Source organism: Culex pipiens, chromosome 2 (genome assembly GCF_016801865.2).
Source record: "Culex pipiens pallens isolate TS chromosome 2, TS_CPP_V2, whole genome shotgun sequence".
In the NCBI taxonomy this organism is placed as follows: domain Eukaryota; kingdom Metazoa; phylum Arthropoda; class Insecta; order Diptera; family Culicidae; genus Culex; species Culex pipiens.
Window position 1 is genome coordinate 44574259 of NC_068938.1, and position 22701 is coordinate 44596959.

Consider the following 22701-nt stretch of genomic DNA (forward strand, 5'->3'; position numbering starts at 1 on the left):
GAGAATTACCCCTACAGAAAATCGAACCTTTCGATAATCGAATAAAGAAATAAAATTTCACCGTTTTTTTGTTTTGAGTTGAGGAGATCAAATTTGTCATCAAAAATGCTCTATAGTGATTAATTAATTTTAAACGATGAAAATGCGAAAATAAAAACAATGATTATTTATGCCTTTTTTCGTCTTTTCGAAATTCCGAAGCCGTCGGATAATCGAGGCTCCAGATAATCGAGTCTAGACTGTACTTTAATTCAATTAACATACGAAGGCAAACTTTGCGAATCTTGTGATCATTCCAGTTAGATATAGAGGCGGGATTTTGTTTGAAAGTTTGAATTGTTTGTGTTGTTGGGTGTTCAGTAGAAACAGCGTGTATAAAATCACAAATCCTGAACTGATGAATTTGGTTTCGATCTGGAATTGGCAATCCGATGCACTTGGACATGACCTGCTCAAATTGAAATTCAAAATTTCGTATCATTACAACCCCGGAGTAGGATTGACTGTGATTTTAGGCAAGGTTCGAAGAGTTTTGTAGAGCGGAAGGAAAAAAGAACGAGAGAGAGCCTGTTAGTAGTTTAAGAGCCAGCCGCACTTGTTTTATAATACTGAAACTAGAACACGATCTAGATCACCCGGACGACCCGGAGCAAGAGGACCGCGGCAAGGGCGGCCGTACCTCCGAGGACGCCACCCTGCAGCTGCAGGGGCTACCCGACCAGGGTGATTCCATGGTACGTGGTAAGCGTAAGTCCGGTAAGGCCACGGGTGCTCTAAGTCGTCCGAAGGGCGGTAGCGATAGTGGCAGCAAAAGTATCAATCGCAATTCCAACAAAGGTGAGCCTTACTTGGTAGTGTGACCCATCTTACTTTAGGATCATTCCTGTTTTTTTGAATTTCTTGCACTTTTTAACACCTCGAGCATTTCGCTGCAGAATCCGCTAAGGAAAGCCGCATTTAAGCAACGCTTCTTCGACAGAATTCCGCGCGCCAAATCACTAGCATATTCCATCCACAGCCAGAACCATAGCATTTGACCATTATTAGCCCAATAAAGAGTGTTTTCAGCTTTCATAACGCTTCAAAAACTCAGCTTTTGACCGCTTTGCGCATCAAACAACAAAGAGTTGGCTCAATTCGGAAGACTAACCCCCCCATCCACCAACCCCCAGGAAACTTCGACGAGGACGGAAGCTACGTTCCGCCGCTGCCGGACTCGCGGGAGAACCCCGACCGGGAAGAGTCCAGCGAAGAGATCGAGGAAAGTCCCGAGCTGCACCAGTTCCGCGAGGTCTCCGAGGTGCGTTTCCAGGGTGAGGTGGGACCGCTCGGGGGACATCGGCTGTGCAAGATCCAGTGCGTGGGCGGTCACTGGGTGGGACCGGTTTGCGCGATGAACGAGCACGAGCAGGACGAAAACGGCCAGCTCAAGTTCGAACCGCTGTACAAGCGTTGCGTGGTGGACCACATTCCGCCGCATCTGCTGCTGAGCTACAAGAATGTTTCTGTGGTAAGATGATGCTTTGATTTGTTTTTGTAAGACAATGGAGTAGTCACAGTGGCTTACATTTTCAGACTCTGGGCTGGGATCTTCCACATGGACATACCTTGCAAGCGCGATGCCGCGATTTGGGACTCTACAAACTGCTGGGTGAAACGAAGGTTCTCTGCTCCAACGGACTGTGGGCTCCGAAGATGCCATCCTGCGTCCCGACTACACTGCTGACCAATTATTCTGGTAACTTATACCCACTTTTATATTGAATATTTATATTGATATTTTAAAATTTTAGATGACAGTCCTCCGTCAATTCGCATCAAGGTGGGAGTCGGTTCGGCAGCTTACGAGCCTTCCGGTGTGTTGGCAGTTCTTCCAACCAGTACCATGCACTTGGATTGCATGTACCCACGACGCCGAGGATCTCCCGAATGGACCTGGACCGGGTGGTTCCGACAATACCTAACCGGTAGGCGATTTGAATAAGGTCGTTTAGCATTGAACTGCTCATCACAATTGGAGTTCTACCACCGTGAAAATCTGAAATCTCTGCTCACCTCACATCCTTGTTCACAGCAGCATGCGTTCCTATCTCGTGTGTTCGATCTTACATCGATTGCTATCCTTTCTTCCCGCCCCCTTGTAGAAAAGCCCGGCAGTAACGTAAACCAATTCAACCCAATACCTGATTTTTTCAATGTAGGTTGGTCTGCGGTTCCGGAGGAGAAGGCCTCCCGATACCGGCTCACCATCAAGGACATCCAGGCGCAGGACTCGGGCACGTACACGTGCGCCTCGCCACGTGGCCTCACCAACAGTATCGTGATTGTGGTGGCAGGTGGGTGAATTTCCAGTTTGGACAGTCAACTGAAATAATGAGTTTCGATTTCAGTTTCACAATGTGCAGCTTTGACCGAGCCAAGACCACCGTTATCACTACGCCTAGAAGGCATTAAACTTGGTCAGAGGGCACTTTATCGCTGCCCACTTGGGTACTCCCTGCAAGGAACAGCGAATGCAACCTGCTTGGCTTCCGGTGAGAAGTTGATCGATCCAAGCTTAACTCCACACTAACAAACATTTTTCTTATCTCAGGAAATTGGTCCTCGCCGCAACCCAACTGTCATCCGATCCAGTGTCCGCCGCTGTTCCTGGAAGATCCGCACCTGAGTCTGGTTGAGCTCAACACCTCGGCCTGGGGACGTGCCGTTTTCCGCTGTGCCTGGGGATACCGCCTCAGTGGTCCGCCCGGGTTGGAGTGCGAACCGAACGGCCACTGGAGCGGACCCATTCCGAGATGTCGTGGTATGAGTGCGCTGGCGTCCAGCAAGCAGAACAATCATGATTCATGAACATTCATTCTGTACAATATGTTATCGCATCGCATCTCTCTATCCGCATATGAACCATGCTTAACTTTAAGTCGTCCCTCAGGGTTACATCTTAAAGAGCAAGCCAATTGAAAGCGATACTCATACATCATGCTATCGTGTCTGTTCGATTCTTACTGGAAGGCACCATTTTCCTACATTGGCGTACAGAGGTTAAGTGTTACTCACACAAAAGATGAACATTTTTACTAAAGCTGAGAATTCATTGAATGACTTACCTTCAAAATCAAATCAAACCATCCACATTAACGACCCCCGGGTCTTTTGTGGTCTCTATTGCAAGTTTCTGCTCTAACCTAGGAGTCCGAAGGCTTGAATGGGGAGAGCACCCAAACCTCTTTCTACTCCAAGAAACCTTCCACCCCAGTGTTTGAACTGACGACCTTTGGATTGCGAGTCCAACCGCCGCCAGCGATTCCACCGGAATAGGCTTGGTTTGGTGTGTTGTTTGTACTTATGGCATGGAGACGACTCCTACACTTGGAATGACTTAACGGCCTAACAACCAAGGCCGGGACCGACATTTTACTTCCTCATCCGATGGAAGGTTGGAGCAGATGGGAATCGAACCCGAATGACTTACCTTACCTACCCTAAATTTGACTTAATTCTCCTCGACATTCCCTAAAACTTTCAGCGCAGTGATGAAAGAATCTTCATCAGAAGAAAATCTTTTGATGCTCATAAAAAATAAAATCGGAGGGGAGCATGGCTCTCCTCTCTCGCGCACGAAAGATCCGTTAAAAGAAACTCAAAAAATCATCATCTGGATTATTCTTGCAGGTGTGACGTGTTACGTCCAAAAACGACCTGTCACTATTTGTTAATGAACAATGTTTGTATGCAAAATGAACTAAATTAATTTTAGTGGTCTAACATTGAGATTCACAAAAATCTTCAACTGATTATTTTTTCGGCAAGTTCGAGAGTGGTTTTCTTTTGCGTGATTGGCCTCCTCTCTCTTTCGAGGGTGATGAAAATTCGCCAGCGAAAAAGGTTTTTTGCGATTTCTGATTCGATTCCGGATTCATAGGATCTGTCGACACCGACTACCAACTCTGATTCTGACTCCACAGTTCTGTGCAAAAATATGTTTCTCTTTAAAACTTACCTCTGAACGCCACTGACCATCACCTTCTCATCACCTTACAAATGAGCACCTGTCCTGTATGTTCGGTTTCTAATCCCTGCCTGCTCACCCGACTGCCATCATCATCCTCCAGCGATCCAGTGTCCGCAGCCGTTGATTCCGCTGAACGGACGCATCGACGGGACGAGCGGGCTGAACATGTTCGGCCAGCGCAACAATCGGTACGCCGTCGGTGCGTTGGTCACCTTTAGCTGCACCGAGGGCCACCTGCTGGTGGGGGAAGCGTCGATAGTGTGCACCGAAACAGGCTTCTGGTCCCATCCGCCGCCGTTCTGTAAGTAAACGAGTGCACAGTGTCACCTCGTCGTCGTCCGTTTGTCTCTGTAGCGTGACTGTAGAAGCAGATTAGTGAGTGTTTTTAGGGTAGTTTTACTGTTTCGAGAAATCATAAAAAAAATCACAAATTTACAATTTGCTTGCTCGACACACACACACCCCCGATGTACCACGTGCGACCTCGATCCTTATAATCTGACCATCCAATTGATCACAAATGACCGAATAAATTTCTGCTTCCCTCACGATTGGTCCGAGAACCTGCCAAAGTCTTCACGAGCTCTCGCTACACGTGTCCGGTTTGCGTGGCGTGGTGGTGTCAGAATAGTGTTAGTGTCACGAATGAGTTACTCCTCGATCCGATCAGATTTGAACCCTAACCTTTCGTTTCCCATGATCCATCTTCCCTTCCACAATCCAGGTAAGGCCCAGTGCCCGTACCCGGGAGATCCCCCGAATGGATTGATAGCTCCGCTAAAGTTCCACTATGACCCGGGAGACTACCTGACGGTGCAGTGCCGACCCGGCTTCGTTGAGCACGGAGTCAACGGTGGACCGCCGGAACGTCCGCGCTGTACGCCCGAAGGAGACTGGTCCGGACCGGTGCCCCAGTGTCGAAGCTACGAGGAGATCTAACCAACCCAAGGAACCCGGACCCCGGAAAATCGCATTGTGATAACACAGTAAAGATTCTATACAGGAAACTCTTGTATGACAAGAGAGGCGGAGTGGACACGGAGTTACGTGCAGCCTGTTCTCGTTACGTAATCTTCGAATGGTTTGATGTTTTTATGAAAGTACAACTTGAAACGGTTTACCCCATGTAGAGCAGACAAAAACACACACACACATATATAGTATTTGAAGCCATCCAAGAGACACGTGGTACTGTACCTTATAGTAGATATCAGTAGTTTTCCAAAATAAGCGTTTAGGATGATGATGAGAGCGACAACGCTCCGGAAGCAATTCTTTGGACGAATTTACCTTCACAATAATTATTATCCAACTGCAGCAGATTTCTAGCACGTAAACCTAGTCGTTTATTGCGAATCAGATAACATTGTCGACAAACCGCGCAATAACAGAAATTGTTTCTATGTTCCCACCTATATATATCAAAAAACAGCAGCAGCCTATATATCCCCCCTAACACCCAACTCTTGATCAATCATATCAATCCAAATGAAAAACATTTACTTTGTCTAAAAATTTATCTATCAAAACCAAGAAAAAAAAATCTATGTAAAACGCTTAGATCAAACCGATCGACACAGAGAACAAACATACACAAACTCTATAATCAAAACCGCTTAACTTACCACATTTAACGATTATTCTTACTCTCACGCTTCACTTTTTCAAACTCACAGTTTGTTCGATAGTTTAAAACAAACAATGATGGAATGTATACTTCCCAACCACTGACAACAGTTAAGTAATCCAAAGTAAGTTACATACAGTTTACAAGTTGCATAAAAAACAGGCTCATAACAGATTGTTTTAACAGTATAATCAACCTACAAAAAGGTACTTCATTAAAAACATAGTCCTAAACTCTAGGGAAACGCTTGAGTTTGAGTAACTTTTCCAACGAACAGATGTTCCATTTAAAAATCAAATATACATCCCACTGTTACTGTGAAATCAATTATTATTGCATGGAGAAATAAAGTACATGTATTAAAAAAATGCCCTGCGAAAGCATTCGTTTATTTTTTCGACATAATTATGTAAGAGCTTCCTTGAACGATTTCAAGGATCGATTATTCGATGCTTGAATAAAGATACTTTAAAGATTTTTTTATGCTTATTCTACCATTTTGGAGCTCAGTCGGTAAGTATAATGACTTACTGTTGATCGTAGAAGTTTGTATGGAAAAAATAACGAAAATATATCGAGAAAACATAGGTTCAAAATGTTGCCGGCTGGTGGCGCTGGTTTTTTTTCCAAATTTGTCCAAGGGTACGATTCGTGTAGGAAACTCAATTACCTAAAACTTTGTCGAAGGGTGCGAAACGTTACGAGTTGGTTTTAATTTATGGTGGTTCATTAAAAATATAGTTGTTTTTTTTTATTCGATACAGAGGCCTGGTACTTAATATAAATGATCTGTTTTGATTGAAAAAGTTTTTTTATGTGGTAATGCCAATACACGGAGAAAAAAGTGTTCCCAAATTCGTGAACACGTGTTCATGCATTTGGGAACCACGAACAAAGTGTTCAAATTCCATGGTACGTTATTGAAAAACGTACCATGACATTTCTCATACATAATCGAGTCTGGAAATAGAAATTATACTCTGTTAAATAGGCAATTACAAATTTTATTAAAAGTCTTATCTATCTGCACCACCAACAAAGAAAAATATTTTTTTTTGGGAACTCAGATTGGACTAATTGGAAAATCCATTGAATCCATAGATGGAAAATGCATAGGTTCGATTTGAGCCCCCAACAACCTACCCAAATTTGGGACCAATTGAACCAATTGGCTTTCCGCAAAGCGATTCAAATATTTATGGGAAATCCCTCTTTTTACATTTTCATTTTTATAATTTTCAGTTACCACTAAATTTACAAACTAACACCGTAGAATTATAGTATTGAATGTCCACCATAACTTTCCCAAAGCAAGTATACCCGAGCAGACGGAAATAACGTGGGAATAACATTTTTTGATATTTGAAAATACTAGGCCAATAACATTTTATGTTATTTATAACAAGATTTGTTATTCGTCGTTATGTTTTTTTTTGTTATTGGATTGTTTTTGTAATAACAGATTAATAACACTTTTTGTTATTCTTCGAACAAATCTCTGTTATTATTTTTTGTTATTTTAACAACTAATCCGATCATCCCAATAACAGTTGGAGGTATTCTCCAATACAAAAATTTTTATTCCAAAGTTGCTTTAAACCAATATCAGACCAATAACCAATTTTGTTATGATAACATAAACAGTTATTAAACTCTTATACAAAAATTTGAATTTTTCAAGAAGATTCCATAACACTTTCAGTTATTTTAACAGTATTTGTTATTGAAATGGCATGAATTTAGTTATTACCGTCTGCCCGGGATAGCCTTCTATCTGGTTTCTGAAAAAGATACAGAGTTTTAAAGAGAGACATTTCAAAATAAATATTTTCTGGCCTACACTGCCAGTACTTCGGTAGATATTTCCTATTTCCTTACAAACCTTGCAAAATGGTGTCTTAAGAAAAGTTATTGTACATGAATGTGGCTTTAATTTAAAATTATTGACATGCAGGGTGACACACCTACAGGGTGTCAAACAAACTCAAAGTTCTACTGGTGACCTTTTAATGCGTTGGTGTCTTTGGAAAAGTTTTTAAGCTAATTATTTCAAGAAACTTTGACATGGGGATAAGGGAGCACATCTACAGGGTGTCAATCCATTTCTAGCTTCTATTTAAGACCTTTTAGATCACTGTAATGTGTGTGAAATGGGGACAAATTGTGAATTAGGCCTTCCACGCACTGACTCCGACCTCGCCTTCATAACTTTGGAAATTGGAAATAATATGAAACTGGGTACCGTTATCTGGGGTGAAACTGCTGTCCCTATTCAAACTGTAGTCCCCATTCGCCCCAGTTGACGGTATCTCTGATTTAAATTTATTTTTGTGTTCATGAAGTTTAATTTTATTGAATTTTAGTTCCCATCGTCGCAGTATCCAAGTTTATCCCATTTGTCGCAAATTCCTCCTGGAATATGTAATGTAATTTCATGTAGGTTCATCCAAAACCATCTGTTTCAAAATACTTTACCGCTCTTCCAATACTTGTCCGGACAATTGGCGCGCATTTTTTCGGTAAGGCAGAGCAAAAAACCATACGCAAAGAAGCTGCACTTGTACTGGGTTTTCGTCAAGTGTGACCGTTGCTCGTTGGTAATCCTGACGCACATCTCAATGAGCCGTGCCATAACGTCCCTGGTTTCCTCGTCCAGGTGTTTGGTGAGTTCATTCGACTTTTTAACGTCCACCCTGTCCTTCTCTAGAATACCTTGCTTTTCCATCTGGCATTTTACGGCACACTGGAATTTTTATTAAAATATTTTTAAAAATGATGCAGTGTTCTTCAAAACATTTGACCTACTACAATTTGATTGTCCCTATCCAAGGCCATATTTTTCAATTCCTCCTGACAGGCTTGCCGTTGGTAGTTTGACGGTGAAGTAAAAAATTGAGGAAAGTCACAACAAGCATTGACTTGAGCTTCCTGAAAGAGACAAGAACCATTTTTAAATAAATAATTTAAAACTATTAAATAAAACCTTTAACGAACATATTTTTTCCTGTCGATACATTCCTGGCTGTTGGCTTGATGAAGCTGTAAAAATATTCAAGGGTTTTGATATCAGCGCATAAAACTAAACAAAATTATTTATTTTAAAAATATACCGTTAACACTAGAAATCCAAGAGCAACTGTTGTAAGCATATTGAAGACGGAAAATGATGCTAGCTTTTAATTCTGAATGTGCCAATAATCTGAGTATGGTTTGCCTTGAAGCTTTCATGCACATCACATTGTTGAGGGCAAATTGTGAATTTTTAATTGAGAATTTAATTATTCTGAAAAAAAAGTTTTGTTTTATTGATATGAAAAAATAAAACTGAAAAAATATATATTACCATATACTTCAAAACAGCGATAAATAGAATTTTAACCTAAAAAGTTAACTGCAATTTACCAAATTGGTGCTAGTTTAAAATCTGTATCACGGTGGTTTTTAAAAGCTATAGAATTAGATAAATATGGGTAATTTTAAGTCTAGTCTATTTAAATTAGTCACATTATTTTTCCACAATCAAATCAAAGTAAAAATGTACTATAGCAGTGTAATTTGTTTAAACCACAAAAAAAGATCTTCAATATTCTTTTGTAAACAAAACAAAATTGCAACAACATAAAAAATAATCTGATAACACCTTTCTGTCTTCCGGCAACAGTGATGATTTTTAAAAGCAATCATTTATACGAGATGGTATCGTTTCACACATTTTAATTATTGTTTACCTTAGCTGAAATCGAAAAACGCGTCCATATAAAAGTTGAATAGTTGGAAATATTTCTCTCAGAAAGACTGGAGCTTTCCCAAAAGTATTGCTGCCAAAAAATATCAAAATGCATTTCTTTGGCTTGTTCATTGTTTTGCTGGCCGTGTCCTTTCAGGTATTTGATCATTTTATTTTGGATGAACTGAAAGTTTTGATACATCACTTTATTTCAGGCAATGGTTAATGGAGAGGACTGCATTGATACAAAGACGCAGGTATTTTGGACATTATTTGTATTTTGAATCTAACTTTAGTTACAGATGGCATTTTCCAATAGGCAAAAGAAATTGCAGAGTGCTGTGATATGCACAACCCAATCGATTTGTCCGTTGCCGAGGAGTGTGTCGAAAAGTACAAAGATCTTTCCGGGGAAGAATTGATCGCGGTAAGAAGTATTTTTTTCAAGTTTGAAATTAATTTTTAATTAACAAAACAAAATTAGTGCATCTACGAGTGCGTGGGCGACAAAACGGGAGTCATTCAGGGCACCACAGTGAGCAAGGACAAGCTGTTGGAAAGTGCCAACAATGTACCGGACGAGGAGATGAAGAAGGTGGTGATCGCCGCCATTGAACTGTGCACTGAACAGGCTGCCAAATTGGCTGAGGAAACTGCCAACCACAGCATGAAGTGCAGTCCTTTTGCGTTCATGGTCGGGGAGTGCATCATGCGGCACATCTATGCCGAGTGCCCGGAGAGTTTCTGGAAGAAATGTGAGATTTTTTGCGTATTTTTGTATGGTCTCAGAATAATTAGATAATTTGTTCAATTTCAGCTGATGTCTGCGATAAAATCAAAGCCGGAGTTCCAAAATGTCCTCAGTAAATGAGAAGTGACGACACCAAAAAAAATTTCAATAAAATGTGTTTGATATAAATAATTATATTCTTTTCATGAGGTACTGGTCTGTTATTCGAGACCCCGTTTTTTGACCGGTAAAAAATTTGAAATTGAAATATTACTAGTGTCGTACTATAAAATGAATCTAAAAGTTTAAAATTATAATTCTCAAATGGAAAAGGGGTTCATTGCAAAATGTTTCGGCTCTATGTAATTAAATTTGACAATTTCTGTTTTTATGTGAAAAAAAAATAGACAATAAATAGAGGGTTGAGCTATTGCATTCTACAAACTGATTACATCAACTATGTTTTTTCGGGAACAGTTTTAACATTGAGCACATTGACATTTGTTTAATTAACGAAATTTTTATGTAAAAAAATGCACGCGATTTGGTGGTAGGTACAAATTATTAAAAAAACGTATTTGATGTCAAAAAGTTTAAAAAAGTAACAATCAAGGCCGAGATCAATACTATTTCATGAATATTTTAACGACCTTTTTCATTCCTGCAATTACACAGAGAGGTCATATTTTCTTTTGGAACATATTTATTGTATTTTGGTTGAGCGTTTTAGTAGAGTATATTTTTTGTTACTTTGTAGAATTGAAGTGGAAAAAAAGAATTGAAGTGGAATAAACTGTTAAATATGAACAATTTTCAGAAAAAAATGTTTAGAGCCACTATGCTTAGTGAAAAGCAAACCTCGAGCCAATTTTTTGATATTTTGGTGATTTTTGTTAATTTTTGAATAAATACACTCAACCCCCGGTGGCTTATAACTTTTTCGTTTGACATAGTTTGTACCCCGTTGGTTTGAAAAAGTTAAACTGAAAAGTGACGAACTGTCACTTTTTACACGGCGCTCACGCACAGTATCAAAACAAACGTTTGGTAGTGTGCGTAAATTCCGTGTAAAAGGGATGTCAAACTAAGTGACTTCGTTCGTTTGACAACAATTCGTATTTTCAGATAAGTTAAAAGCGATTACTCACAAAAACAGAATAATTTGAGACTCGTTTAATTTTTGTTTGGCTATTAGGGTTATCTACGCCCTGTTAGGTTGGTCCAAAAAATTGCAATATTCGTCGATTTTCGCAAAAACCACATTTAAATTTTTTTTACTGATTTTAGATTTCTTGGTCGCAAATGATTGGTTTGATTATTTGATAGGCTTAATAAGAAAATTTAGTTTGAAGTTTCAAAAACCTAGCCGGACATTTGAAAAGGTTGTATGAAGACTTTAAATGCTGCTTTCAAGGATCCTATGTTTGAAAATATTTTATTGGATTACTCGAGAAATTTTACTTAACATAACAAAAAATGGTGAAGTTGTAACAACAGGATTCCGATATACGATTTTTTGACGCACCGTGTGCAAAAAACAAGAAAATGTCGGAAACGGGTAAAGTCAACTTTTTTCACTAAAACTGCGATAATTTTAAAATTTGAGCGATGACCTCTACTACTAGTACCAAAAGTTGCGTCTTTCATTACAGTCTACACTAAATATAATTAATTTTTGTTCATGCTTTTTTTAAGTGTTGAATAAATGACAAAATAGAAAAAAATATATATTAAGCATGGATTTTAGTACCTTTATTTCAATAAATTCGAAAATAATCTAAGCTAGCAGAAACCGGTCCTTCATCATTTCGCCCCAAGTGTTCGAACCCCAGCATCACCTACTGATGGTGACAGTACGGAGTGCCTCCCCGAATCTTGTCACACAGCTCGCTGGACTGGAAGTGCTCGTCCGGGCAAACCCGATCGATCTCGAACACGAAGCACGTCTTCAGCTCCAGCGCGTACGGATTGCACTTCAGGCTGTGGCCCTGGATGCTCTGGATGATCTCGTCCGACGTGCCGGCACACTTTTCAAACACTGCCTTCCAGGCATCGCCGACCGCGCCTCCCTGGGCGTCCGCAAACCCGTTCAGCGTGTCCAGGTTGACCGAGTTTCCGCTCACGATTCCGTTCCGTTCGCTGTAGCACTCGAAGAAGCACTGTTTGGGAAAAAGTTGAGTTGTTTGTAGAAATTGAAAAGTTTTAACAGTTTGGAGTCCTCTTACGGCATACAGATTGTGGACATCGGAAGCCTTTTCTTTGGCCTCGTCAGCACATTCCTTGGCATTGTCGCCTGGCAGAACCGGAGGCATTGAGCAACATCCTTCTATCTCGTCTTTCTATGCAATTATTTTTCATGAGTTTAAATTTTCAAATGTAACTTTAAAATTGTATTCTTACATGCTCATCGTAGTCGATGCAATCTTCTCCAAGAGTAACCTAAAAAAAAATAAAGCAATGAAAATAGTTTGGTTAAGCTTGTGCTGGAGCGATTTGTATTAAAAAGCACCTTTGCCAAGAGTACAACACACGACAGAAGTAAAAATGAGCTTTTGTGCTGCATTTTTGTACAAGCGTTGAGCAACTAAAATGTAGATGCTAAATTTTGCATTTATAGGCTTTATTTGCTCGCGAAAGCCAAAGTCATGGTCACATTTTTAGCTAAAAGGTGTTATTATGATACATTGATGATCTCCATTACATTGAATGATACGGACACAACGTATAATTATTTGAACTGGAAACTATTAGTTGGTCGGATGGGTATTATAGATTTCAAACAAATAAGATAAAACTCAGCTGTATTTATCATTTCGGCGTGCTTGTGTTTTCTGGCCATTCAGTCATAAAAAAACTTTTTTTTATAAAGACATCGTGTGATACTTTTTGCATCGTTTTTAAGAAAAATAAGCTTGAAATAGAATATTTTAACTCCTTTTATCCCGGAGCAATATTAACATTTCATTTCTTTATTATTTTTTACTAAGTTAACTAAACTACCAGTTAAAAAAATGGAAAAGTAAGATAATTAGAAAAAGACAAAATTGAAAAAAATATGTTCATTATTACTAAAATAATCGATGATGATGTGAATAATAGTTATGTTTAAAAAACAAATTAATATAATGCTAAATTTCTTCAAAAAAATCTTAATAAGGTTTGACCAAAAATAAATCTCTTACTATTTTTTTAGGATAATTTGAATTTAAAATATAGACCAATTTTACATCTAACCAGAACACTTACAAAAAAGGACTGAATTGATTGAATTGAATTTGTTTAGGGAGTTGACAACTTAAGATGAATTTTTCTTCGCTGTTCAAGTCGGTTCTGGCAAAATTGCATTGATTGAAATTTGAATGTTTCATAATTTATGTGTTCCCTGTAGATTTCATTTCCCAAAGCTAGATTTGTTCAAAATGTCACAAAATATCACTTTTTTGAAGAATTGTTCAAGAGTCTCAGCAGTACTAGAAAACATTCAAAAATGCTTCTTCTTGCGTATCTCTGCTATTTTTCATCAAATCTTAATGGGTCGAATTCAAATCAAATCATTACGGGTCTAATTATTTTGGCCAAGGAACCCCCAGAAAAAAATTATTTCGATCGGACAACTGCTGTTTTCGTAAGGGATTGCTGAATAGTTATACAGAAAGTTGCCAAGCTATCGTGGCCGTGAGGTTACGGGTTTCGCTTTGTAAGCGGAAGGGTTCGATTCCTGCCTGGCCCGGAAAAGTCAGGTCCCTTAAAAGAGTAAATGTGCTCACTGGGAATACTGACCGGTAGGTGATGGGTTTAGACTAGCGGCGTGCTGTGTGTCCACCCCAGAGGTCATGATTTCGATTCTCGTCCCGGGATAATGAAGTTTTAAGTCAACCATTATTTACAGTTTGTCTAGATTTTCTAAACCTCAATTGAATTGAATACAACAGGTTCACTTTTTGTCGACATAAACATTTATTGAGTGAATTAAAAAATCATAAAAAAAACAATTAAAATAACGTCACATTTCCGAATCCTAAAAATAAGAGACACAAATCTCACTGTCACAGACAATCATATCGAAGAAAATCTCATCAAATTATTTCACGAACAGCATACTACTTCTGCAATCACAGAGTTCCTGTCTGCAGTGCGGTCACAGCCTGCTTGATCCGCTTGATATCTCGTGCATAGGTGCGACAGCACCCGCCAATGAATCGTGCCCCCAGATCGATCCACTGCGGCACGTAATGTTCCAGGGGGACGCAGTCCTCCTTGCCTTGCCATCTAAAATTAGGTAATTTTTAGGGGACTTGCTGTAACAAATAGAAGAATCATAAGCTTACCCAGTCTCAACGCTGTAAACCTCTCCCGAGTTGGGGTACACAATCAGCGGGATCCGTTCCACCGACGATCGTTTCTCGTTGACAGCCCGGAACAGAGGCGTCACAAACTGCGGATGGACACAGTTGACACCGAGCGCGATGAGATTTTCGTTTCCTAGCAGTTTGGCCTTGTTCCAGATGTACGAAACCGTTTCGGCGAAGCTCTCTCCGCGTGCAAGGTGGGCACTGTCCTTGCACTGGAACGAGATCCAGAACTTTACGTGTGGGTAGTCCTCGGTCATCATCTCCAGCATGGCATCGGCTTCCATCTGAGGGGGGATCAGTAAGATTATTGAACCATCATTCTCGAACTGGTATATCAGGAACAGTTACCTTGCACGGAATTGTTTCTATCCCCAGCACATCCACGCCAGCCTCCAGACAGGCGTCGATTCTACTGCGGTGCCACTTCTGAATAGTGTCCGCCGAAACGTAGTCCGCGTACTCTCCGGTGTACTCCGATCCGTCATGCAGATGTGCGCCGTACGGTCCAATCGAGGCCACCACCAACGGAATCTCCCGGATGTCGCTTTCCGCCAAGTGCTTCGTCCGGGCCATGTGGGCCAACTTGACCGTCGATTTGATCAGCTGAATACTGGCCGCTTCACTAAGGTCCAAATACTCCCCGTAACCTTCGATACTGGCCTGGTATGTGTTGGTCATGATGCACTGAGCCCCAGCCTCCAGAAAATCCAGATGGGTCTTGTACACTGCGTTCGGATTGGTCGCGTTGAACCGGGCACTCCACAGCGGATCTCCGTCGACGTGTTTCCCCACATGCACCGACAGCTGGGTCGCGAATCCACCGTCCAAAACCGTCACTGGCAGTCGGCTGCTGGTCATCCTTCCTCACTTGGTCAACGGTAAAACAAAGACTGAAAGTAAAGCAGGGAGTGATGATCGTTTAAAAGAGCCGAAGCGGGACGTTATCAGTGAAATATGAAGAACAAGGGCGATAACAACACTGTGCTTTGGCGAGCAGTGTTAGACTTCTAAGGGTCAATTGGTGGCAACCTTTGTAGAAAGAGTGCAATTAGTTGCTTTCCATAGAAGAGATATGCAGACATTTGAAAGTTCAATTCAAGCCATTGCTCAAAACAACAAATTTGCTTCATATTGAATTTAAATTTCGAAAATTTGCGAAATAATTTGAAACGTTTGACCCAATTCTCAAGGCCATACTTTCCAGTATAAGTTGAATAAACTGTAAGAGTTTCTTTACCGCTTACAACCGGTTTAAGTATGTTGATAAAGTGACTTTGTAGCTGTTTTCAGAAACAAACATTGGCCTCTGATAACCTGCCAAACTCACCGGGTGTGGATCGGGCTCGAACCAACTGCTCTGGAAAATGGATGATGCAAGTGTTGCTGCGTGAGAGGATTCTTGACCTTGTCTGGTTATATTTTTTGTTGCTGAATCAAATATTAATCGTTGAACAAGAGGTAAGACTAAAACTTCTTTAGCTCATTAGCATACTGACAGAATTTTTTATCACATCCAGGAGTGCGAAATGACCAATACCAAATTTCGAGATAATCGCTTTAGTAAACCCCCGTTTAATTTGTTCAGTAATAAGTTATTCTAAAAATTTGGAGAGTTTGTTAAAAAAAAAAACGAAGTTGACTTTATAGCTGTCGGCCACCATTGCTAGTACCAACCACTAGTGTCTTCCTTTTTAACTACAAGGACTTCGCCGCTCTGGGCTCCTAAGTGTACTAGAGTATGGCACGGAGCGACGGCGCCGAATACCCATATTTACACAAAGAATTTTAGAGCGCCCGCCGCGGGATTCGAACCAGCTCTGGATTGTGAGCCAGTGCGCGGTCCAATTGATCCACACGGGCGGGAGTTTGTTAAACCCTACAAGAAAATCCAGTTTGACTCATGAACAAGATGATATGCTGAAATGATCATTAGTTTTTGATCACCGTCCATCAAAATACATTTGAACACATTTAAATACATTTTCTAAAATATAATAGAGGTAAAATGAGTTTAAACCTATTTGGAATAAAATTTTGTTAGTGTTTAACTGTATACAAAATTCACATCAGTTATGTCGGTGCATATTTTGTATAGCTAAACAAGTTTTTTTCTTATAATTAATATTAATAAAAAAGAAAAGTTTGTTATAATGATTTTACTTTCAGCACCACCAGGTTAACACTTCATAGTGATAGCCAGTAGAAAAGTGGCTCAAGTTTTCCTCTACGTGTGTCGTTTTAACCCCTTCTCCCCTAATAATGTATTTCAGTTTTGGAACACTTTATGCTTGAAATTATTATTATAAAAACTGAGCTGAATTTAATTTGGATTATGTGGAAAAAACCATCAGGATTAGTTTTGTAGAACAAAAGTTGTTAAATTCTCCATCTTCGAGTTGATTTATAACTAAATGCTACAGCAAACTAGTCTGCGACTACAATAACAACACATTTTCTCCTTACAAAATGGAATTCATTCACTTGACCGAACGGCACCATCTTGGAGCTATTTTGAGATGATTGGTAAATATTTACATACCCACCAAGCAAGTTCAACAAACTCTGACAATGTATTATTTGTAGCCAACGTGTTCAAAACCAATGCAACACTATTGAGTAGTAAACTCATTGTTATTCTTTAGATTTGCATCACAAAACAGAACAACTAACCACAGCCACGATCTGCAATTTTGTCTCAACTGGAAGTCAACTAGTAGTCCTTGGACGCGAGGTTGAACAAACGTTCACTCTGTGTCTATCTCCTTCAGCGCGACAGACATCACTCACTACGGTATGGTCTATTAGAGATTATACTTACATCGAACTAGCCTCGTCCTATACAATGCAAAAGCTGGCAGAGATGGGGGAAGGCAGCACGCGCGCACAGCACTTTGCCCGTTGATACAATTTGTTTGGTTCGTTTAGTCCAAGCCAAGCAATAACAAAAACACCATTACACAGAGAGAAGGCACCTTATCACTCTTCCCCGCAGACTCAAACTATTATCAAACTTGACGGACGGGCGGGCGGCACTAAACAGAGATTAGTAGATAACGCGCTAAAATGAAGTAATACTTGTGTTGGATTAGCAAACAAACAATCCGAGTTTAGTTTGTTCCTTGGGGGGTAGCGAAAACCCGATGGTGAGGATGCTTCCGAACGGATCGACGGTTGGACGTGCAATGCAATATGGTGGTGTGACCCTCTCTCTCTCTCTTGTTTGAGTATACTCAGTTAGTACGTGCTTTCGAAGTGTTTCTAGTGTGCACCTTAGTGTTGTGAGGTGGTCGATGGAATACTAAACAAATTTCTGTGAATATATATTAGTGCTGGGGCAGTGGACAGCTGTGCGAAGGATCGTATGCAATTTCAAAGAAAATGTTTCAATTTAAAATATTTTTGTTTTGTTAGAACGTTGAAAACAGTTTTTTAAATAAAATTTTTATTTGAAAATTAATTCGGTAAAGATATTGTACGATTTTAAAGGTCGTTTTCGTAAATGAGATTAAGGCAAATGGATAATAATTCAATGTAAAAGTATATCTATCGAAAGTATGACATTCAATATTACGCCCTTTTGAAATGTTATTCTTAATTCAAAAAAATTTAAAATATTTTTTTAAAGTTACCTAAAAATGGCTATAATTTGAAATTGGTGCACTTTATAAAAAAATCACTTAAGTACTTTTTGATTGCAAATTCGATTTGACATCGAAAAATGAACCTGAAAAACTTGCGACCAGTATTGCGCAATTCTCACTAACTTGGACTTGGCACTAAATTTTTGCTATCGATCGCACTATTGCGACTTGTCAAACTGGCTTTTACCAAAAAAAATTTTACCGTGTATCATTTTTTTCAGTGTAGTCCATATCCATACCTACAACTTTGCCCTTTTGAAAACTCATATATCATTTTTGTAGCGACAGCTGCCAAATTTGTATGGAATAGTATATACTAATGATGCAAAATGGCTTCTTAGGGCATACCGAAGGCACCAAAAAAGTTTCAGCCGGATTAAAAATACAAAAAAAAAAATCGAATGACCGAAAGCTCAGAGAATTGCTCCTATGCCAAACAAGCAATTTAGGATCCTTAATTTTTCCGTACAAGTATCCATACAATTTTTGGGGCTGGTCATACAAAATGGGTATGTAAATGTATGAAATTCTGTATCTTGAGATTTTCCTGATCGATTTGGGTCTTCCGCAAAGTTGTTGGTTATGATTAGGACTTTTCGGAAAAATGGGTACACGATTTTTTTCCAATTCTTTTATTTAACTTTTTATCACTAAAAGTTGGATGCCCAAAATCTTTTGTTTAATTTTCGTTTTTTATATGTTTTAGGGGACTGAAAAAGACATCTTCTGAACCTGATGAAAATGAGTTTTTCTAAGTGTTACCTAATTATCCTGTAATTTTCAGCTGACGATATCTCGGAATCTTTTTTCAATGTTAAAAAATGAATCTTTTATGAAATTTTTTGATCTTTTCAATAGAAATTTTGAAAATAATCTATTTGTAGACATCTTGGCTTGGCTTTAAAATTTTGAAATTATTTTTATTGAATTAATTCTCAAAAAAGCCAACATTTGACCAAAGGGAGAACTTCCTTTACTTTTACTGCTCAGACAACCCCCGGGTCATGAGCTGTCCCCAGATGTGTTGCCATCTAACTCGGTTCTGGGCTGCTACTCTCCAATTTTGCTGTAGAACCAAAGGGAGAAGGAGGAGTTGTTTTGACCACCTCATATTTTTTTTAATGTAGAGTATTTACATACAATTTCGCAAGTCTTTTTCGATTTTTTAATTTTAAATTTTTTGATTTGGATGAAACTTTGTCCATGCATTTCCTAGGCAAATAGAAGAAATTTAGCTTAATTCGTTTTTTCCATACAAGTCTTCATACAATTTTGGGGGCTGGTCATACAAAATGGTAATGTAAATGTATGAAATTCTAAGTGACTAAAAACAACCGAAAATACCATGTTCTGAAAAATCGACCATCTCGAGCCACCCTAGTATACCCTAGTCAAGAAAGAAGAGATCAAAGCATACTCAGAGGGCCTTTCTTTAGGCAATCGTTATTCGCTCGAAGTGATTTTTTTCAACCTTGCTCGCCACTACATTGAAGCTATATCTTAAGCTCGATACAGAAGTTTGATGATAAAAATTAAGGCCCTGCAAAAAGACAGGCGTCGAAAAACGAAGGATATCTGTTTTTCTGTGGCATCAATCGCAAAAAATAGTTAAAAAGTGATTGGTTTGGGATGCTCGAGATGTCATCAAATTACTTCAAATTTATTTTAACCAAATTTAATAAAAATTTGAATAAACACACATCGGAGAGAAAGGAATTTCAATCAAAAATTTGTTGCACATAGATGAGGGGTTGTCAGCAAAAAACAACTCAATCCAGTTCAAAGCATTCTCTCTGTGGTATACTGTACGAAGTAGGCCTGGCCGCTTGAACGTTTGGAATGTTCAAATGCAATGGCGTCTCATAATCTAACCTATGGCATGCTTTTTTGCCAAGCCAAAAGATTTTCAAAAGATAAAAAAACACACTTTCAATTATTGTATACAGAATATTTTTATTCACAATTTTCGTAGAGATTGATTTACAAAAAAGTCTAGCTTCCAACTATGTGAAGTTTATTCTTTGCTTGATAAAAAAAACAGTGCTCGATCGCGAATTGTTATATTGACGTGCAAAACTAGCTGCATTAGTTATTATTATTCAAAATGTACATTGAAACTGTTTCTGATTTTACCGTTGAAATTACATCTGTTGTGATCTAATTCTACTTCATGTGAAAACTTGATTACACTTGATATTCTCATTCAAAATTTGTTGAGCAAATCGAAGGTTATTTATGTTTCTGGCCAGCAAGATTGATCCGATTGGTTTAGCTTTATCCGCACTTTTTTGGCACCAGAATTGCTCATTTACTCTTCACAAAACATTTTCCTTTTTGAATATCTAGTCCACACGAGAGGCACAGTGATAGCATTCCAAAAGCTCTTTTTTATTCGTCTCTTAGTTGTTTAGTTTACATGCTCTAGGAATCGGCAAACTGCACATCCTTGGTAAGGAAACTTAAAAATTGTTAAGGGTTAAAATCAACTGGATGCGTCGCACCGTCGTTTGATATCTTGAGGTGTTTCGCAAAACTTAAATTTTAAAGTTTCTTGATTTTAAAACTAAACCTAACGGGAACTATAAACTATCCATTGTGTAAAACAAAAAGAGAAAACTGCATTCAACGTATGGCTGGCTCTGGCACAGCTTCTAATTATGCACATGCTTGGTTCTGATTTTGCCTTAATTTTAAAGAGCAGGACAAACACGGAGGGAGGGAGATCGACCAAATCTTCTAAACACAGCACACGTTTGTCAAGTCAAGAAAAGTCAGTGCCTAACCTAAAGTGTCTCCTCAAAGCTACTAACTCTAGCGTAGAATGGCCGCAGCCCTAAGAAGTGTCATTCTTAGTCTAGTCATACAGATCAGATTAGTTTGCGTTGGACGATCCAACCTCGTACCGGCCATTCTTGAAGACAATCACCAGCACCGTAATGTTATCGACCGAACCTCGGTTGTACGACTGTAGCGTGATGCTTTTGGCGCCAAAATGGGGCTCGTCTAGCCGCTCTCGGATGTATGCCACCGCTTCCTCGTTGGTGAAGGTATCCCAGAGGCCGTCCGAGGCCAAGATCAAAAATGCTGGCCTAAAAAAAAAATAACCATTTTGAACGACTTTTCCAAGCCATCACCTCACAAAACACCCCTACCGATGGTCCACCAGATCAAACGAAAGGATGTCCGGCTCGGCTATCACAAGATTCTTCTCCTTCAGCGGGTAATCGCCCAGGGCTCTCGAGGTGGCCAGAATCCCGGCCACCCGCCAGACGCCCTTGAACGAGATAAACCCGCCGGCGTCGGCAATACGCTTCTGCTCGCGCACCTGCTGCGGCTTGTGGTCAAAGGACAGCGGGATGGCGTTGCCTTTGAAGTCACACATGACGCCGCGCGAGTCACCGACGTTCGCCACGATCAGCTTGGTGTGGTGCATAACCGCGATCAGTGCCGTCGTTCCGGCGAAGTTCGACTGGAAGGAGAGAAAGGGTGAAAAAGGTTAATTGTTGAACGATTTCAACTAAGAAGGATTAAGGATTAGTTCACTCACCACTTTTTTCGCCATCTCAACGAGATCGTAGTCCGCGGCCAGCACCTCGTCGGTGATGATCTTGCCGTAGTTAATACTGCCGTTCTGCACATAGCACTTCGCCTCGTACGTTTTGGGCTTCGGGTTTGCGTTCTGCTGCCCGGTGGTCCCGTTGATTAGATTCTCCTTCGTTAGCTGCCGCTGGGGGGACGCATTGCCCATGTACTTGCTGAGCAGGTCCGTTTCCAGTTTGTGATTTGCGTTGGTGTTGCCGGAGTTGCTTCCACTGTTTCCGCCCGAGCTGACTACTTTGTCCACCACGTCTTCGGTCTTGGACTTGCGGAAGCTTTGTCTTCGCTGGGTTAGGCTTGAGGCCGCGTTGACCTTGTGCCGTTCGTTGACTTCATGGTCCTTGTCGACGTCGTCGTCTTCGTCCTCACACGCTTTGGCCGTTTTGACAGGGGTCTCCACTGCGGCCGGTGGGGTCGTTTTACCCGTAGCGATGTTGGACGACTGGGTCAGCTTGAGGTTCAGGTTCTTGACTAGTACTGCCTTGGCGAAGTCTGCAGCGAACTCCCCGCCGTGACCGTCAAAGATGGCAAACATGGAAATCCCGGTGCCGTTGATGTTTTCGTCTAATACGAATCTGCAATCGGGGAAAAAGAACATACATTGTCAGAGTGGTTGACCCTGTAACAAAAAAACGCGGTTTCTGATAACCACGAACAATCAGTTTCTGGAAATAGACAGCTAAATTCAATCCCCCACAACGGGCTCAATCAGTAGTAATCTGATTGACAAATCGCCAAGAATGGTATCGATGCCGTCGCTCGACAGCCATTAATCAAAATTTGACATAGTTCACACTTCCCTCAAATCATCCGGATTTTTGCGGAATTCGCCATAATTGTATCTGTGAAGGGCCCACCGGCTTTGAACTTATCGCTAGTGCGTCGTACAGCACAGGGATTATCAACTGAATCACGACCGGTCTTTCAAGTAATCTGCCGCAAGGAACAAAGTATCGCCACTCATTCTCGAGTTGTTGTTTACAACCTCTGTAAGAGGCAATTCGTTCAAATCCTT

General features: G+C 40.1%; 6 protein-coding genes across 16 annotated transcripts in view; 2 read left to right on the forward strand and 4 right to left on the reverse strand.

Annotated features, from left to right (window-relative positions):
* LOC120426936 (locomotion-related protein Hikaru genki) overlaps positions 1-6019 on the forward strand; it is a 46479-nt gene extending 40460 nt beyond the window's left edge. Inside the window, exons 5-13 of one of the 6 annotated variants that reach the window (XM_039591750.2) lie at positions 619-837; positions 1173-1510; positions 1576-1738; positions 1794-1967; positions 2145-2336; positions 2391-2534; positions 2594-2803; positions 4113-4313; positions 4737-6019. In XM_039591750.2, coding sequence (XP_039447684.1) covers positions 619-837; positions 1173-1510; positions 1576-1738; positions 1794-1967; positions 2145-2336; positions 2391-2534; positions 2594-2803; positions 4113-4313; positions 4737-4951 — 1856 coding nt within the window. In that variant the 3' untranslated portion in view covers positions 4952-6019. The remainder of the gene's footprint in view (positions 1-618; positions 838-1172; positions 1511-1575; positions 1739-1793; positions 1968-2144; positions 2337-2390; positions 2535-2593; positions 2804-4112; positions 4314-4736) is intronic. The other 5 variants (XM_039591752.2, XM_039591751.2, XM_039591753.2 and 2 more) reach the window with 5 other exon arrangements.
* Positions 6020-7996: 1977 nt separating this feature from the next.
* Positions 7997-8857, reverse strand: LOC120426951 (general odorant-binding protein 66-like). Of its 2 annotated transcripts, none has more exons than XM_052708574.1 (5): positions 8750-8857; positions 8634-8678; positions 8448-8567; positions 8115-8382; positions 7997-8051 (listed from the first exon to the last, which is right to left on the reverse strand). In XM_052708574.1, exons 1-5 carry the CDS (start codon positions 8786-8788, stop codon positions 7999-8001), a joined length of 525 nt encoding a protein of 174 aa, XP_052564534.1. In that variant the 5' UTR covers positions 8789-8857; the 3' UTR covers positions 7997-7998. The 2 variants fall into 2 exon arrangements, with proteins under 2 accessions (XP_052564534.1, XP_039447711.1); XM_039591777.2 differs by having other exon boundaries at positions 8445-8567.
* Positions 8858-9421: 564 nt separating this feature from the next.
* Positions 9422-10868, forward strand: LOC120426944 (uncharacterized). Its single transcript, XM_039591766.2, has 5 exons — positions 9422-9523; positions 9582-9623; positions 9686-9793; positions 9851-10121; positions 10184-10868. Exons 1-5 carry the CDS (start codon positions 9476-9478, stop codon positions 10231-10233), a joined length of 519 nt encoding a protein of 172 aa, XP_039447700.1. The 5' UTR covers positions 9422-9475; the 3' UTR covers positions 10234-10868.
* Positions 10869-11826: 958 nt separating this feature from the next.
* On the reverse strand, positions 11827-12700 carry LOC120426943 (uncharacterized). Its single transcript, XM_039591765.2, has 4 exons — positions 12606-12700; positions 12497-12535; positions 12322-12435; positions 11827-12255 (listed from the first exon to the last, which is right to left on the reverse strand). Exons 1-4 carry the CDS (start codon positions 12657-12659, stop codon positions 11935-11937), a joined length of 528 nt encoding a protein of 175 aa, XP_039447699.1. The 5' UTR covers positions 12660-12700; the 3' UTR covers positions 11827-11934.
* A 1329-nt stretch (positions 12701-14029) lies between these two features.
* LOC120426950 (homocysteine S-methyltransferase-like) lies at positions 14030-17629 on the reverse strand. Of its 4 annotated transcripts, none has more exons than XM_039591775.2 (4): positions 17267-17629; positions 14797-15338; positions 14425-14732; positions 14030-14365 (listed from the first exon to the last, which is right to left on the reverse strand). In XM_039591775.2, exons 2-4 carry the CDS (start codon positions 15304-15306, stop codon positions 14209-14211), a joined length of 975 nt encoding a protein of 324 aa, XP_039447709.1. In that variant the 5' UTR covers positions 15307-15338; positions 17267-17629; the 3' UTR covers positions 14030-14208. The 4 variants fall into 4 exon arrangements, with proteins under 4 accessions (XP_039447709.1, XP_039447710.1, XP_052564842.1 ...); XM_039591776.2 differs by lacking the exon at positions 17267-17629 and adding an exon at positions 17119-17226; XM_052708882.1 differs by lacking the exon at positions 17267-17629 and adding an exon at positions 16988-17100.
* A 2393-nt stretch (positions 17630-20022) lies between these two features.
* LOC120426941 (protein phosphatase 1L) overlaps positions 20023-22701 on the reverse strand; it is a 40786-nt gene continuing 38107 nt past the window's right edge. For both annotated transcript variants that reach the window (XM_052708880.1, XM_039591762.2), the window contains 3 exons: positions 21637-22261; positions 21242-21558; positions 20023-21178 (listed from right to left, as the gene is read on the reverse strand). In XM_052708880.1, coding sequence (XP_052564840.1) covers positions 20962-21178; positions 21242-21558; positions 21637-22261 — 1159 coding nt within the window. In that variant the 3' untranslated portion in view covers positions 20023-20961. The remainder of the gene's footprint in view (positions 21179-21241; positions 21559-21636; positions 22262-22701) is intronic.